Source organism: Centruroides vittatus, unplaced genomic scaffold, assembly GCF_030686945.1.
Source record: "Centruroides vittatus isolate TY-2023 unplaced genomic scaffold, ASM3068694v2 contig_361, whole genome shotgun sequence".
Taxonomy (NCBI): Eukaryota; Metazoa; Arthropoda; class Arachnida; order Scorpiones; family Buthidae; genus Centruroides; species Centruroides vittatus.
Window position 1 is genome coordinate 2,191,042 of NW_027122185.1, and position 19,542 is coordinate 2,210,583.

General features: G+C 26.6%; 1 protein-coding gene across 1 annotated transcript in view; it reads left to right on the forward strand.

Annotated features, from left to right (window-relative positions):
* Positions 1-19,542, forward strand: part of LOC136975022 (midasin) — a 234,672-nt gene that overhangs the window by 12,559 nt on the left and 202,571 nt on the right. The window contains exons 3-12 of the mRNA XM_067270012.1: positions 2,716-2,803; positions 2,886-3,031; positions 4,722-4,829; positions 6,084-6,252; positions 6,699-6,896; positions 10,806-11,041; positions 11,805-11,919; positions 14,201-14,346; positions 19,070-19,247; positions 19,345-19,457. Of these exons, the coding sequence (XP_067126113.1) occupies positions 2,716-2,803; positions 2,886-3,031; positions 4,722-4,829; positions 6,084-6,252; positions 6,699-6,896; positions 10,806-11,041; positions 11,805-11,919; positions 14,201-14,346; positions 19,070-19,247; positions 19,345-19,457 (1,497 nt within the window). The remainder of the gene's footprint in view (positions 1-2,715; positions 2,804-2,885; positions 3,032-4,721; positions 4,830-6,083; positions 6,253-6,698; positions 6,897-10,805; positions 11,042-11,804; positions 11,920-14,200; positions 14,347-19,069; positions 19,248-19,344; positions 19,458-19,542) is intronic.

Genomic DNA, 19,542 nt, shown 5'->3' on the forward strand with positions numbered 1-19,542 from the left:
CTGTCATAGTTCAATTTGTGCATGTTGTTTTTAATACTGTCTGTGGAATGTATTTTTAGTATGGTTTGTGGATGTCTAATAATTTGTTTTATTCAAGCTCTTGGTGTATTATATCTGCTACTTGATTATGTCTATGTCTTGGCACAGACAGATTATTCAGATTGTAGACATAATCAAGTAGCAAATATAATACACCAAGAGCTTGCAAAGAAACACAAATTATTAGACATCCACGAACCATACTACAAATATATTTCACAGAAAGTATTGGAAAACAACACTCACAAAATGTACTATGACAGAGCCATAATCACAGATAAAACAATTTACCACAAACAGACCAGATATCACACTCATTGACAAACACAATAAAGTCACATACATTATAGACATATCCATTCCAAACACTCACAATGTACAAAATACATTCACTGAAAAAATTAGCAAGTATACAGAGCTCGCTCAGGAAATAAGGCATCTGTGGAGGATGGATAGGGTGTTTATTGTACCTGTTGTTCTCTCCTGTACAGGTGTCATACCACACACACTACACAAAAGCCTGGGCACACTACAATTGAATAGAAATACATACATCACACTACAGAAGGACACTATATTGAATACATGCCATAATGTTAGGAAATTTCTAAATACAGACACACACACTGAAACACTAATTTAATTTTAGTTTTGTTTTGGTTGCCATGCCTTGACTCTGGTCCTGCATAGTACACAGCCACCGGTGTCAACCCACTAAACACAACAATAATAATAATAATTGCATAATACATACAGATGATAAAAAATAAATAAATATTGTTACAGAGTTCATAGAAGTTAAAGCAGTTTCGATATTAAAAATGAATTTTCATAACTACTGAAAAATTTAATTAAAACTGAATATTATTTTCTAAATAAAAGGAAAAGGTTTTGAAAAAAGAGGGTCCTAATTGACAAATTACCATGATTTTATATATGTTGTAAATCAGTTTAGATCAGGGGTGTCTAACCTTTTTGTTTCTCTGGGCCACGTTGGAAGAAGTCATGGAGTTTTGGGCCACAAGTATATATACTATACTTGTGGCCCAATCCATGTCTAGATTATAGTAATAAGTGTTAAAACTTTATCACGAAAAAGGATATTTAAAGAAATTACTTCTACAGACAAACAATTTCAATTTTTATTTAGAAATAGATAAATTCATTTATTATAAAGGAGACAAACAAAAATTTATTTTAAAAACACAAATATTTGTTTTATTTGGGTCTCTAATTAATAAAAAAATGACTAAACACCATTTTAAAGTACATTTTATTCAACTAATATATTTATAAATAATATGTAGCCCAAAAAGTAGCCAATGCTCCAAATGATATTTTTTATGCCAAACTAAAAAAATAAGGGTAGCCAAATCTTGACAGGCTGGAAGGAATACCAACTAAAGCTCGATTTGGGACTCAAAGGATTATAGACCCAAATGCGGGGAAAGTAAAGAAATGACAAAAGATAAAGAAGTGAGGAAGGTTGGAAAATTAAGGGCCAATATTTGCATAATGGAAGGTCTATTTAACCTTTCTTGCTACTTTTTATCCTTCTAGGCATTTTAGTTATTTTTTTGGCCTTTCTCTCCTTTCTCCAAATTTGGGTCTATAATCCTTTGAGTCACAACTCCAGCTTTAGTACTCCTTCCTCATTTACACATTTCCAAGTATTTGAAAATATTTCCTTTCCACTAAAACTAAAATTTGTATGAAGGTTTATGGCTTTGTGAAACTTCTTTTTTGAGTTTATGCCATCGAAATAAATAAATAAATAATAAAAAAAATTGTGTTTTGTTTACATGTTTACTGAGCCGCATTGGAACTTGCCTTGGGCCGCGTGTTGGATACCCCTGGTTTAGATGATCATAATAAGTATATTTAAGCAACAATTCCAATTTTTCATTGAAAGCAAATGTATTAACTTTTGATTTTGATGAATTTACTAATATCTTGTTACAAATGTTATCAATTTAGCTCATAAATAAGCAAATGTTATAAAATTGTACTAGTAGAATATTGCTGGATGTTGTCAAAGAAAGGTCAGTCATGAAAAAAATTGTATTTTAAAACATTGAAAGTGAATAAAGGGTCACCCCTTTTTTAAACAGATTGTCTTCAAATTTAAATTTTAAATGTTATAAAAGTTGTTATAAGTTTTTATAAAGATCAGATAATATTCTAGGCATTTTAGTTATTTATATTTTAATGATATTGTTATGCACAGTAGCATTAATCTCTTGTGTATAAGTAATATTGCTAATACAAGAATAAACAGGTACTCCTCACTTTACGACCTATCTGCTTGACGACCACTCGCACTTACGACCAATCGAGTTTCGACCTGCAATTTGGGGAATCCCCTTTCTCAGCTCAAGTGTCGATCAGTGACGAATGGTGACATGCACACTAAGTGTACTATAATAGGCTTGCACATACTATAATAGGCAAATAGCATACTATAATAGTCTTTTTATGAATAAATTTGAAGTTGTTGCATAATTTGTATAATTTTACAACGATCCTATATTCCCGGCACAAGCTACTCACTTATCGACCGATTCGCTTAACGACATAGTCATCGGAATGGAACTTGGTCGTAAAGTGAGGAGTACCTGTACTAATTTTATTAATTAGATTCATTTTTAATGGCTAATAATTAAAACTTATTTCTAGATTTTGTTTGAATTATTTTGAGGGTCAACCATCTCTTTTGGAAAGATATAAACAAAATGAAGAATTTGCTTGTAAAAGAAAGAAAATGGTATTTATAATAACTTTTTAAATTATTTTAATAAGAAATTTTTAATTTAAATTGTTTTATAATTAAGACATATTTTTTTCAGGATGGTGAAATTTATGATGATATCCTACAAAAACTGCTTGAAGCAACTTTTTGCCTTCTTATTCATAATTTTAACTTTTTTTGTAAAATCTGGAATTTTGGTATTCTTGTAGATATGATTAAGGACAAGAATTTAGATATTAAATGGTAAGAATAATATTTAAATGTTACAAAAAATAATTTTCAGATTATTTTTAAGGCAAAAATTAGTATATAATATTAAAATAAAAAAAATTAACTAAATAAATGATTATTGAAGTGATTGACAAAAATTATTTAAGTAAGATTTATGAAGTTTTAGCAAAAATATTATGAATAAAACTTTAAAAATATATTTACACGTTGAATTGAAATAATACACTAATTAATTGAGTGATACAAATATATTTATGGTGATTGTTTACATGCTAATATTAATAACTAAGGTATAAACAACATTGCTGATATTCTGAATAATTTGTTTATCAAACTTGCAAGTTTTCTTTTGCATTCTGTCATGAAATCTTTATTGTTTTCAATCAAGTTCTATTGATTAAATTACAGGCAAAACTAATCGGTAATGGAAATTAAAACATTAATAACAATTATCAATCAAACAAAGACAGAAAATTATTCATGCCGACACTTTTAAACTTTTGAAAAATGTTTATTATATTTTATAATGATTGAATTATATATGTATGTGAAGAAATTGAGACAAACCTAAAGAAAATTAATGCAGTTATGCAAAATATATACATTTGAAAATTTATAAAATTATTTGTTACGAAAGATTAATGAATTGTAGATGAATATGGAATAATCACAACAGTTGAAGTCAAATTTAAAATGGAAAGATTATATTGAATATTTATATGGACAAGATAGAGACATCATATTACTTTAAATGACAAAATTGTAATGGCTATAGGAGGAGGAAACTGTTTTATCTAAGGAAGGGAAATAAGGTTGTTTCAAAACTTAATTTAGTTGAAAAATTCTTCTGGGATAAATAGTATATTTATTAAAAAAATATGAGAAAATTGATTGAAATTTCAATGTGAAGAAAGAATAAAATTAAAAGAGAAGTTACTTCAGATTTATTAGTATGAAAGTTTTTCAAGCAAATAGGTTGAAAATTTTGCTACGTAGAATGAAGAAGAAAATTATATTATTTTCTGACAAAATGTTTATCTTCTAAAGAAATAAAACTTTTATAAATATTTCTTCACAATTCAACTTGTAAAATCAAAACTAACTGGAATATAATAAAATACTGAATATAGCCAAAAACGTTAGTTTTTTTTTAAACAATGAATGTGAGAATGAATTGAGGGGAAGGTGTAAAATTTTGTATTTATAATAAAATAATTTAAAATTTCTAAATTATTTGACAACCAGAAATTTTGTCTTATTCATTGCACTATAAACCAATCATAAATCTTGGACATAAAAGAGTAATTTTTTAATTAACTTTATCATATTATTTTGCATTAATAACGATCCATTTTTTTACCTTTCAGTTGCTCTGTTCATTAACTTTTACATGTGTGTTTTTTTCTACACAATCTACACATTTTTCACTCACCTTTCTCTTATTTAAAAACAATATATTCAGTATTAATTTTACCACCTTTTATGATACATTTTAGTAGAATGTTTGTTTATATTTTACACTTATTAATGAAGTACAATGTCAGTTTGCAAAATTATGGTAAATTGTAAAACATCAAAGAGTGTAATTTTTATTTTAAATGCATAATAATATGAAATAAAAATTGTAATTACTGATGATTTATATTTTTAAATTATTATAAAGTTTGAACCTAAAAATTTTAAATTAAAATTATATTTTTAGGTTATCATGTCTATGTTTAGCAACAGTAACAGAAATGAGTAATGTTCATCTAAATGCATTTTTGAAACAGAATTTTACTGAAAGTGAAATAATAAAATGTAAATTAAAGTAAGTCAATTTTCAATCTTATATATTTATATTTTCAAAAATTATTTTTATTTATCCTTTTTTTTTTTAAGTAAGTAAGTAGCCAAAAAATTCAAATAACTTTTAAATTTTGGATTACAAATTGTATTTCCTTTCTGTTAAAAGATGGTTATATTATGGCATTTTTCTTTAAATTAAATAAACATGAAACTTAATTTTGCTTTTACTAAAATTAAGTAAAAGCAATCCAGAAATTTATTACAGAAGATTTTTGAGATATATTTTTATGTCATTAGTGTTTTGAACATCAAACAAAAGATGTTGAATGTTTACACAAATACAATCAAAAATTAAATTAAATTAATTATTACATTAAAAAATTGCCAGGATGAATTCACATTAAGAAAAAATATATATTTCTTTCTGGACTATACATACAAATGAGTCCAACTCTTTCTGTCCTTTTACACGCTTTGTAGAGGCAATAACAAATCCACGGTGAAACAGACCTTTTATTTGAGGCTACATGTGAAAGGACAGAAGGAGTTGGACTCATTTGTATGTATAGTCCAGAAAGAAATATATATTTTTTCTTAACGTGAATTCGTCCTGGCAATTTTTTAATGTAATAATTTATTTTATAATTGTGTTAGCTACTGCTAGAGGGTTTTTTAACTTATTTACATTGGACGGTGGACATGTAGCCTCAAATAGAAGATCTGTTTCACCATGGATTTGTTATTTCTTCTACAAAGCGTGTGAAAGGACAGAAGGAGTCGGACTCATTTGTCTATATAGTCCAGAAAGAAATATATATTTTTTCTTAACAATAAAAAATTTTTTGAGTATTTTTTATTTTTTTTAAATTCATTATCTGTTACATTTCCTGTTGTATATAAATTAAGCTTTAAAGAAAATATAAATTGTTCTTTCTTTCATTTTGTAAATTTAATAAAAATAATTGTTGAAATTAAAGATTATTTATTTATATATCTTATGAAAAGATTCATATGCAATTGTTATGAAAACATATAAGGATAATGAAAGCGTATTAATTCAGTTATGGCATTTTTTTTTATATTGCCAGTGTTAGTGCTAGTTAGATTACTTGTGTTTAGTTTACTGACAAGAATAATATATATGGCAGATTAATCAAATGAAGAATTGACAAAATAATTTATGATTTTCCATGATACCTTCAAACAATGATTGATTTATTTATAAATTATTCTTATAATATTTTGATAGTTATTCTTTTATTATGAATTGTTTCAGATATAAGAATTTAATTCAAAATATTTGGGAAGTGGCACATCATAAAAAAGAAATCGTAAATGTTGAAAATGAAGATAGTAATTCTCAAAGCCATATATTTGCATCTGAATTTTGTACAGATGTCATATCTGTTTCAGGAATTCTATTAAAAAAGAATAATTTTAAAATGGTTTGTTCTATTTCATTTCTAAAATATATTTTTATATTAATGTAAAAGGTTTACTTAATATTATTTCTTTATTATTAATAATTCATTAAATTGATAAATACAGTAGAGTCCCGTACAACGCGGGGATTCGTTACTCATTATAGGAAATCGCGTTATCGAAACCTGCATTATCACGTGATTTATGAAAGTTTAAACCTTGGCCTATAAGTTGAAAAAAAACGTATACCTCCGATCGACAAAATTCGAGGGTTGTTGCTTGCTTTATTTGCGCATCGTACAGGACTCTACTGTATTCAGAATCTGTTTGTTTCTCATTAAATAATTAGAATATTGTAAATCTGTTAACTTTATTTAGTTGTTATTTTGTAATAAAAAAAAACATTAATACTAAAGTTACAAATTTTTAATAAAAAATTCTGTTTAAAATTTACATTATTCTTTTTTAGCATAACGCCACAAATTTAGTATTAGTTCCTTCGGTTAAATTGACACTTCGAAATTTATCACTTGGAATTGTAGCTGGAGAATGTATATTACTTCAAGGTGCTGTAGGCTGTGGTAAAACAGCATTAATAGAATACATGGCACAAATAACAGGAAGACAATTAATTAAGGTTCAACTAGGAGATCAGATTGACAGCAAGGTAATCATAATTGAAATTAATAAGCTGAATATTAAATAAATAATTAATTAATTTTGGTTAAAACCATTTAATGTGACATTTTTAAAATTCTTTTACTGTTCCAAAATGAAATAGTGATATAATAAAATATATTGACTAAACTTTGAGAAAATGGTTTTATTCATAATTAGAAAATAAAACTATATCTTTTAAAATAATGTATTTCAATATAAACTGTTAATTCTATATTACTAATAAGAGTAAAATTATAAAAATCACTTACAAAATCAAAAATTCAGCTAATAGAACAAAATGCTGAACTGGTTGCCCCAAGGCAATTGAAAATGTTTGTTTTCCTTCAATGTTTTGTTCTACAAGCTGGATTTTTGGTTTATAAGTGATATTTATAATTTATATCCAGTATACAATGTGTTTATTAAGAAGAAGATTTTAAATGTATATTTTATCACAATATTTTATTGTATTAATATTTCAAACGTTAATCTACTAATAAATAAATTATTATAGTTATGTTCATCATTAAAAATTACATATGAAGTTGTATGACTTATTAATCAATTTTGTATGTGTTATGCTAGTCCTATTTGAGGTTATTTGAGGTTTTTTAATATGATCAAGACTAATAGTATGTAATTTTTCTTTGTAAATCAGTTAGTGTAGAAAGTTTAGTACCTGGTTATGAAGTTCAGTATGAGATTGAGAGTTTTTCTTTTTATTTAAAGAGACTAATAAGAGTTCTGAATCTTGACAAAGCTGGTTATAAACCATTAATACACAATAAACAAATAACACCACTAAACCTTTAAAAACACCAGCACAAAAATATATGCTTCTGACATGGACATAGAAGCTAAACTACCTCAAACCAGTCTCATTAGACACTCTCTTCACATGGATCAAATCAAAATTGTAGAGGCTCTGAAATTTTTAAAGCTGACCTAAAGGGGGAATGCATCAATTCTAAGGAGGAGGCAAATATCTCGCATGCCTGACAATCCTTTTTCGACAATTTTGGCATCATTAAAAAATAAGAAATCAATTAATTCATCTGTGATTTAAAAATGTATTTGTTAATTTTTGTGTTAATTTTTATTTTAGTTTTAATGTTAACGTTAACACCTAGATATGATTTTTGCTGTATACTGGTTATGAGGTTTACAGTTCCCACGATTTTAAAATATTTAAATTTGAACGTCCTGCATTCTAATTCTTTCAAACATTAATGATTTGAAGCAGATCCTAATTGGATCAAGAACGTTTGTCACAACGTATTTATTTTAAATATATTTTTGTGCTAGTGTTTTTGAAGGTTTTGAGGAGTTATTTAAGACTAATAAGATTTTATTATGGTTTGAAACAAAATAATAAAGTACCAACAGACAAAAATCTTTCATAAACAAAATTTAATGTTTAACAATCCTTTGGAGTTTTGTATAAGTTGTTTCATTACTTGATGGATAACTGGAAACAAGAATATACTTGATTAATGGAAACATTTTCTGAATCTATTATAAAAGACCAAAATTTATTACTTTGATTGATTATTTTTATCACCCATGGTATATTTATATTAAAAAAATTTTCTCTCAAAGCTAACTATATGCTAATAAACATTGGAATAAATATGAAGAGATTATCAATCTATTTAAAATTGAATAAATATTATATATAGATAATGTTTACATTGCATTTTCTACAATATTTATTGTAATTTGAAGAATTTTTGGAAATACACTTATTGAGAGACTGTAAAACTCTCTAGGGAGTAGAACTATGAAATATTTTAATTTAATGGTATCTCAAGGTTTTTCATTGAAATTAAGTGACTTATTAAAGTTGCTTAAATATATAATTTAACAAATGAATGTCCTATCGAATACTGGAGGAAATATAATTCATCCAACTAAACCTTTGAAACTCCAGTGAAATATGTTTACAAATCAGCAAACATTATAAAGCAGGATTATGTAACACGTGCATCAACTATAAGGATGCAGCCAACATTTCTCACGCATGGAAATTTTGTTATGAGGGAGTGAACCCCCATAACTGACATCATAATGGATTTATTTAATGTTTATTCAACATTTTGCAATAGTGATGTCACACATGCTAAACCGTCATCTCAGCACGAGCGGATTATTCCATTTTGAATCATAACCATTTTATTCTAAATCTGAATCACATTCACTTCGGTTTTGCTGTTCCATTTCACACGTATTTGAATTCCTTACAACTGTAGCCCGAGGAAGACTCAGATGGGGTCGAAAACGTTTGCTGATTTGTAAACATATTTCGCTGGAGTTTCAAAGGTTTTGTTGGATGAATTATATATAATTTAAGCAACTTTTTTTAAGTTGTTAGAGAACAAATCAAAAATAAAATTTAAAGTATCTATTTATTTGTCAAAAAAATTATACTAAGTAAACTTATAACAGATAATTCTATATTGTTTTTGATAGTGAATCGTCATCAAATTAACATTTTGTAATCTGATATATGTAGCTTGTATATTTCCCCTTATAATGGGTTTCTTATCTTATTACTAATAATGATTCAATTTTTATTATTGTAATGTATAAATAAAATGTACTTTGTTCTGTACCAACTCACAGACCCCTTCCATACTTATTCTAGTAGGCATATTTATTGGAAAAAACATACCTGCTAAAATAAATATGGAAGGTGAGTTGATATTTTATTTTTCAGCTTTTTGTGGTGCTTTAATGGGTTCTATACTTTAATAATTGGCTTCATATCTTTGACTGTAATAAAAGTAATATATTTTTTGTAAAAAGGCAACTAGATATACTTAATAATAAATAAAATTAACTTCCTAACATGAAAGTAATTTTACATAAAAAAGCAAATTGCATATTATTAACTTCACATACACTTGGCACCATATTCATATAAGTATCTGTTTCCAATGCTTACATCAGGAAGCCAAAATTATATGACAAAGAAACATTTTCACCCCAAATTAGAACATCAGCTAAAAATAGATAGAATGTGAAAAATGTTCTGAAAATTTAATTCAAGATTGAACATAATTTAAAAACCTAAAATTGGCATGCAAAATACTTACTTAACTATGCATTAACACTTTTATTGTCATCATTGAAACAAAAAGTTGAACTGAATAGTCTGATTTGTTTTATATATATATATATATAAATAAAAAATTTTCTTTTTATTTTGAGCAATATTTATGTAATTTTATGTGATGGTGCAAAAGTGAGTGACCAGGACCTACTAGAATATAAAATGATGAGAAACTATTATAATTAAACCAAGCAATAAAATCATAACCTCTACAATGTTTCTTACACTTGCAGATAGTAATAAATAACATCTGAAAAGATAATGCACATGCAATTTACCAAAAACTTCCAGCATCAAAATAACACAAAACTGCATCATCAGCATATATGATGAGTGTCATAAGATGCAAAATTGCATCAGTTGGAAAAGTATTAAGTTGGGTTAAGATTGTGTTAAAAGGTGGGTTAAGTGTTAAAAAAGTTAAGATTGAAAATAAAATTTTTTAATATAAAAGCTTTTAACTTCTAAAAACAAATAATATATTCCTTAATATGAAGCTAAAATTAGCAAGATTTGCCAGATATTTGATTTAAATGCATTTAAATAAAATACTGAGAATTAATTGTCTTCTGAGTAATTCTTGAACTCGGGTGAGTGACGGATTCAAAGGACATAACATTTCAGTTTATTCATCCAAAAAAAAATCCCTTTTAAGTGGTTATAAAACTGACTGAATTTATTCTTTTTTTTCTTTTTTTTTCATTTCTATAATTTAAAAGAATACATATAAATTATAGTATATTTTTAATTACAATTTTTTGTATGTATATTTATTATAAATTAATTTTAACTTTTTGCATTTAGCTTCTACTAGGAAGTCATTGTTGTACAGATATACCCGGAGAATTTATTTGGAAACCTGGTCCTCTTACGCAAGCAATGATTTCAGGATCTTGGTTACTTCTAGAAGATATAGATTATGCACCAATGGATATAATGTCTCTGATAATTCCAGTTCTTCAATCAAAAAGTCTTATGTTGCCAGGTCATGCTGATTTAGTAAAAGCTAAATCTGGATTTCAACTTTTCGCAACACAAAGGTAATAACATAACATGTATATAAAATGAGTTACCAGTATATTTTGTATATTTTACTGATATGCGTATTTTGCAACAACTAAACTTTTAGAAATTTGCAAGATAAGCTCAAAAATGCTTGCAAGTTTGTGAATATTGATGTGAATATGATTTCACCGGATGATATTCACTCTGTTAGTATTTTAAGTGTTTTTTGAAAGTTATTAAAGATTTCAATTAAGTTGGATTAATTTTGTAAAATAATAATTTTCAGGAGCTTTAAAACTAGAAAATTATTTCAAGATGAAGTTATTTGATTTTATCATGTTTTTAAAAACTTTCTTTTGACATTTATACCCTACTTAAAAGTGCAAGTGAATTGAGAATATTATATATTATTTTTTACTACTTTAACCTGACAAAACAGCTATAATAATAATAATGAACTAAAGAATATGAATATTCTTAATGTAATCTGATATTATTTCAAAGGTTGTATTAGCTTTTATATTTTTTGTGAATTGTCTGAATTAATATTTTTACACTAATGTAATTTAAAATTTTTTCTATAATTGGTATTAAAAATAAAATCACTTATTTTTTGTATAATAAAATCACCATAAACTTATTGAAAGTAAATTTTATTAGCAGTAAAAATATTTTAAACATCTATTTATCAGAATCATACACACGGATTAAAAGTAATTTATCTTTTGCATTAATAGGCTTTTTAATTTTTTATTTTTATTTCAGTAATTCATTAATAAATTATATTTATATATTAAGATTGATTGGAAATCACGAAGGAAGGCATTCGGAATTTCGAAGTCCATCTGATATGGTATCAAAATTATGGCGAAAAATTATAGTGGATTCATTGTCTAGAAGTGAACTTGAAGAAGTATGTATAGCAGTAAATTTTGTTTAAATTAAAAAATATGTTTTTAGGTTTCTTTATCATTAACTGAATAATAAATACATTAATTTAATATAAAAAATATATTTTACTATATTACATTAATTTTCGAATATATAAATTTTTTGTTTGTATAAAATTATATTTTGTCTTTTTCCGTAAGAGTCACATTTGAGAAAAATACTTTTGAAATAAAGTACTTTATTTTCTTTACTATAAGAAAAACCTTTTTATAGACTCACAGTCTGATGATATACAAATAAACATCGTACTAAACCCGATAACATTACGCCCATACAATTAGTATTAATCTTAATAAGAGATGGCGCCTAACGCTTACCTCAAGTGCCAAATTTATTCCTAATCTTTAGTCGTTTATATCCAAAAGTTAGCCCGATTATTTACGGCAGTTGGCGATGTATTAGTCTGATGATAGTTCATTCTGAAGGTATTCTTAATTTATTTGATTCAAGTTCAAATCCTGCTTAATGCAAACTTTTTGTATTTCTTAGATTTTAAAAATATTTCTGTTTATGGACCATTTGTAACTATTATTGTTTATGGAGTTTTGTTTATTTAAATTAACAAAAATTTGATAGTAAAATGAGTTTTTGCGAATTATGATTTTAAGTTTTTATAATAATAAATATACTCAGTTTTAGCATAATCTGTATTACACTTAATTATTGATTTAATGAAGATAAATCTTTGTTTTTTCTAAAATGTTTTGTTATATAAAAGATTTCTGAACAGATTAAAAATTTTTTCAAAAAGAATTAATTTAATGATTTTTATAAAAATTTTACTGAACAGATATAAGAAAAACATGCTTTTATATATATTTTTATAAAATTTAAAATTTGAAATAACTAATAAAATGTTTGCTGTTTAAAATTTCAAAATTGTAATTCAAAATTTCTACATTATTTTAAAGATTTCTTCATGCAATTTTTTTACATTTCTCTATAAACTTGATATCCTAAAATTATCTGTTTAAACTTTGTTTTTTTTAAATGATTGAGTGTGCATCTAGTGTTAAAATTAAGACTGTCTACATTTTGGAAATTATTTTTAATATTTTTATCATATTTCATTTAAATTACAACTTCCGTTTAAAGTCATCTATGATATTCTTTAATAATTATTATTTTATATAATTTTTTTGTTCATTATTAGTTTTATCTCTGTCTGAAATGATTATTTTTTTCTTTTAATTTTGCTAATCATTTTGGCTTTAATGTATTATGACTGCAGAATTCTTTTATAGTGCAGTATTTTAAATATATATTTTTCACTTTATAATTTAATGTCATTCCACAATCTTAAGTCAATACATGTATTGATATTTTGCAATTAAAATTTCTTATATTTAATCTGTTTATCTTGTTAAAATATGAATTTTGATATATTTGAACCTATAAAATATAGATCCAAATATAACAAATACATCAGTAAATAAAACAATCGTTAATTGTAGAGCCTGAATATCATATAAAATATTAATAGTTAAATAAAAAAAAAATCCATGTATAATTTAATGAATAATCAAAAAAAATATTTAATAATATTAAAGTCAGAAGTTTGATATTAAATTTGATACTTTTATTAGCTGTGGGGTTATTAGGGTTGGGCTATTCAAGCAAATGGGTTTTAAAGAACTATAAAAACATTCATAATAGATGAAATTTATAAAATTTTAATATTTATATTATGTAAATTAATGGGCAGTTTCAACAGAAAACTACAAGAGGATAAAACTTTGACTCCAACAATAGCCTACAAATTGTGTGTTGTGAGTGGTATGCTTCATCAATTATGAACGTTTTTATAGTTCTTTAAAATATTTATGTTAAAATTAAATGTAATGAAGCACTTTTATAGTATTTTTTAAATAATGTTTGTAATTTTAATAATGGTATTTGAATAAATTTAATCTGTACTTAATATATTTTTAATTCTTTTGCAATAATAATAAAAGTCACACTTACAGAACCAAAAATTCAGCATGCAGAACAAAGAAATGAAAGGAAAATGAAAATTATCAATTGCTATTAGCAACTGTTTTCAGATTAAAGAATGGATTTGGAAACTGAATGACAAATGAAATGCTACAATTTTCCTTTCACATTTTTTGTTCTACAAACTGGATTTTTGGTTCTGTGAGTGTTCTTTATACTTTTTATCCAGTATAATGTGTGTTTATTACTTAATAATAGTAATAATAATAAAACTATAGAACTACAAATTCTCATTTTTTTTCTTTTAGCTAATTATTACAAAATGGCCAATATTAAAACCAATTGTTAATCAAATTATGGATATATATTTTATGATTTCTTCTGGAGAACATGATCATGACATTAATAAAACCATTATTCCAAAATCATCAAGTGGACGCCTTATATCCACAAGGTAAAAATTTAAATTTTATGTGCTTTTAATTTTTTAATTTTTATGTTGTTATATGTGGGGTGATCAAAAAGTAACTTTATGAGTGTTATGGTTTAAAAACGAAAGCATTCGTAATTGAAATCAAATGCACGTAGTAAGTAATGATCCAGATTGGCAACATTGAACAATTAGAATGGCGTGAATGCAGGGCGGTTGTAACATAGCATTTCCAAATGATGTCAAGGTTAGAAAAGTAATCTTGTGAAGAAGTCTGAGTAGTTATTCAATTTTCATAGACCAAAAATGTTTCACCTGCTAAAATCTATTGAGATGTACAAGGAGTGTCATGTCCTGTCAAAGTATTGCAGAATAATGTCGATAAGTTTGCAAGTTGACAAGAAAGTATGAGTGGTGAAAGCTTCAGTGGACATCCAACCTGCTCGACAATGGAAGTCAATGTTGCAAGAACTGACAAACTGATCCAGGTCGGCAGGCATATTACTTTGCAGCAAATAATTTTTCTGAACTCTTTAGCTTGAAGCATTATTTTTCTCCATTACAATGCTAGATTCAATATGGTATATCAAACTGAATTTGCTGCAGATGTTTCACTGCAGAATATGTTTTGAATTGATTGAATTAATTAATAAATGAATTTTAAAGAACTGATTTTAAGCTATTTGAAGATTAATTAGTAAATAAATGTATTACTAAAAGCAAACTCAATAACCATTTCATATTAGCTGTAATTTTTAATTTAATTAACAATATTTAAATTTTTATAAAGAAATAAGTTGCTTTTATTCATAATTCAGATTTACTAATCTCATATGCTAGATAGATTGCTTGCTGTTTTGCATCATGCACTTTACAAGTTTTTTGCAATTCACTTACATATTCAGAAATGCATTGCTTTTTTATAACTATACATTTAACTCTAACTTAACTATCATATAGTTCTAACTTAATTTTCTTTATTTTTAAAATAATTATTACACACAAGATCTCATAAGAACTGGTTTTTAACACTTATATTATATTAAATACACTGGTGTGCAAAACTTAAGCAATGATTTTTTTCGTCATTACTCCGCAAGACATCACCTGAAAAACATGAAATTCAGAATACAGAGACAGTATTTTGTACTTAAAGGATGAAAAAAGCACACTCTTGCAAAAATGAATAGAATGCACACAGTATAGAATCAAAGTCTTCTTCTTATTGTAGTCTTGCACTGTGTGCATTGACTGCGCATGTTTTGCGTGCCCTCACGTCACCCGTGATGTGTTCTCCCTGCATACAAATAATTTTTCTACTGAATTGAGTGTTTATTTTAGTGATCGCAACAAACCTTTTCAACAATTTCATAGCTGTCTGTGTAAAAATTACATCATTGCATCATACAATAGGAAAAGTCTGATTAAGACTAAAGATTTCTACTTCCTGCACAATATACAGAAATATATATATATAAGAGATAAAAAGATAAAGTCATATTGTATCTAAAATAAATAAATAAATTATATATAATATAATTTAAAACAAAATTTAAACCTTGTTTTGATGATAAATTAGTCTTTTAAGTAAATAATTATTAGAATGATAGGAAATATTCCTATTTACATTTATCAAATTTTGATAATTTAATTTTATTATTTTTTTTACTACAATAAAGACCATTATGAATATTAGCTAAAGCATAAATTTATAAAAATGTAGCAATTAAAACAAAACACAAAATAATATGTAAATCATTCAATGTTGAAAAGCTAAATTAATCTTTTTCTAATGTTAATGGTAAATGAAGTGTTTGAATTCAATAATACAACAAATGTTTTTTTGTATTCTATACATTATATGTTCAGATGCTTAGTGTGTGTGAGTTGATAGTATAATTCAGTGGTCAGCAACCTACATACAATGGCATGCCATATAATTATTTATTTTTTTCAAGTACAGCAGAACCTCAATTATTTGGACCTCTATTATCAGGATTTTCGATTATCCGGATTGTTCAAAATAAACAAAAATTGTACGAATTTGCTGATTTGCACTTGGCGAATTGCGACAATATTTATGTACGTACATGATGGAATGCATGGAACAAAATTTTGAAAAGACCATTAGTAAATTCCAGTAACAGTAGAAAGTGGTATAGGAGACATTGCGGAAGCAATAGCACAAATTTCGAATGTGTTGAATGTGACGAAGAAGATGTAACCGAGTGGTTAAATTGCGATGCGAACGATCCTGGATTCCAAATTTTGAATGATGAGGAAATAATTAAAGAAATATCTGCCTCAGATGAATAAGATTGAGAAGACAAAGAGATTTGCAAAGTAAGAGATATTGGTCCTACATATTCTGAAGCTTTTCAGTGCTTAGATGTCGCCATGAAGTGGTTTGAGAGCTAAGAAAAGTGTAACTCAGGACAACGTATATGTCTTAAAATTATTCGCAATTTAGCAGCTTCAAAAAGAATAGCTAGCTTTAAACAAAAATCGTTAATTGAATTTCTTAATAAAAAGTAATTTAATATTGAAGCTATATGTAAATCTAGACAAATAAAAATTATTCATACTGTATGTACAGTACATGTCTTTCACTGTCAATTATTATTTTTTTCGATTATCCGAATTTTTCCTTATCCGGACTACCTTCATCTCCAATTAGTCCGGATAGTAGAGGTTCTACTGTATTAGGCACTCTATGTGTCACTGAAATCAAACAAGTGAAACTAATTTTAGTACTTGATTGCTTGCTGTTCTCTCAATTGGTTGTATGCTCCTTGAAACCAAGCATAAAATTGCTATTGAGAACTTATCACACAGGAACACTCCTCTTCATGGAAAAAGTAGATTTTTATATTTTGTTTTTTACAAAGGATATTCATTTTGCATCATATGCTCCTCTTCAGTCCTTATTATGATAAAACTAAAAATATAACTAATGGTAACTACTGGAATAACTAATTGTTAAAACGTGGGGTAAAACAAGTACAACTGTAAAACAAAGATGTTTTAACCACTTTTATTTGGTTTTAAAGTTTTTATGTTTTTACTCCTTTTATTGGTCAATTTTTTTATATTTTAACAAAAGTTTTTATTTTTATTTCACAGTTGTACTCCACATTTTACTCCACATTTTTAACAATTAGTTTTTCCAATAGTTACCATTAGTTATATTTTTAATTTTACCATAATAAGGACTGAAGAGGAGCATATGACACAAAATGCATATCCTTTGTAAAAAACAGAAAATAAAATTTTATTTTTTCCACGAAGAGGTGTGTTCCTGTTTGATAAGTTTTCAATAGCAATTTTATGCTCGGTTGCAAGAAACATACAAGTGAAACTATGTTATGAAACATTTATTGACTATAATAATACACACTATAATATAAACATCATTAAAAATTACAATATTTAAACATTATTGTTGATGTTCAAATTTTGAAGCTAACAGTTAAAAATTTTAAACTATAAACAAAATATTGAATTTATGCGCATTTCTGAATTTTATTCAGTTAAATGATTTCTATACAGATTTATAATGTATTTCATCATTTTGAATGTTTGTTCACAGTAATAAGTTATACTAAAATCAGTTAAAAGAGCAAACGAGACTTTCTTCATACATGAAAATTTGTCTGAAAGTCCATTCCACCTTTCAGTTATTATTAAAAAAATTTTAATTTATATCTTATAAATTATATTATTATTAAAAATACAGTGGTGCCTCATATAACATACTTAATCCGTTCCAGGTGCACGTCCGTTAAGTGAAACGTCCGTTATACGAAACGTGTTTTCCCGTAGAAATACATGTTAAAACATCTAATTTGTTCCGCAGCATAAAAAAAATGAACATGGGGTGCGTTCTTTTATTCCTCCACGTAACTCTGCGCGAGTGACATTCGTTTTAAAATTCCTGCGGAACGCGTTCCTAAATTCCGGTGGGAGTGCACGCCGCCGAACGGCAAAAATGGCCGCTTGTAGCAGTAGTTTACGGTGGAAAGCAACATGGCGTCCTCCATGGCTTAGATAGTTTCGTTTCCGGGCCCATTATGTGGTTTTATGAATGAGAATTTAGAAATTGTGAAAGCGCGAGTTAGCGCACGCGGTGATGTAACTGTCTTTACGAATTTTTTTTCTAGGCTATTTTGAATGCTCTTTCAACAAATAATCCATTTTATGGTTAAATTTTACAATTGGGACCCTTCTTTTGCTTTTTAAAGCTCATATTTTAGAATTATAGATTCCTCCATCACGATACTATTGATAGTGTGGGCGCCGCCATCTTTCTTTCTTTCACCGTCGTTCCCAAATGCCTACAAACAGCAGCACACTCCTGTAGTAGCGGAGACGCAGAGCGACCGCTATTAAAAACGCACCCATGGAGCAGTCACCAATTATGCCGGAAAGTTTGTTGTTTGCAGCCAGTCCGTTGCTCGAGTCACGTAACAGCCAAACAGAAAGTCTGTTGTTCGCAGCGTCCGTTATTCGAGGCATACGTTATACGAAGCATCACTGTATTTTTAATAAATAATTTATTAAAGTACTGAAAAAGTTTTATTAATTGTCATTGTCTAGGCTGTGCCACCAAAAAACTTAGTGGCATGTGTGCCATAGGTTGCTGACCACTGGTATAGTTCAATACATGGCATGTAATGAACTGTACTATGGTTTAAAATAATATCGAAACATACTGTATTTATTTCAAAAGTAAATTTTATATTAACAGAGATTTATTAAAATGGTGTCAACGAATTATTGAAGATTTTGACCTTACATCGACAAAAGCGTCTTTAGCAGTTTTTCAGGATGCAATAGATTGTTTTTGTAAACATATATCATCTACATATGAACGTATAAATTTAGCAAAATCTATTGGCGCAAAATTAAATCTTACTGAAGCAAAGGTAAATATTTCATAATAAACTTATAAATAAATAATATAAATTTGTAATTGAAACTTAATTTTCAGATTTCTATTAAAAATTTTTTTCTTTTTTTAAGATTGAGTATTTTTGTACAAAATATAAGCCAGAAATCTCTATTTCATCAGATGTAGTTAAAATAGGAAGGGTAACTTTGATGAAACGAAAACAAAATTCTATCTCTGAGAAAAGGTAAGTTCATAAACAAAAATTACTGAAATATGTAGCATATTTATCATTAAATTTGATATAATTTAATGTCAGTTGTATCAAATTA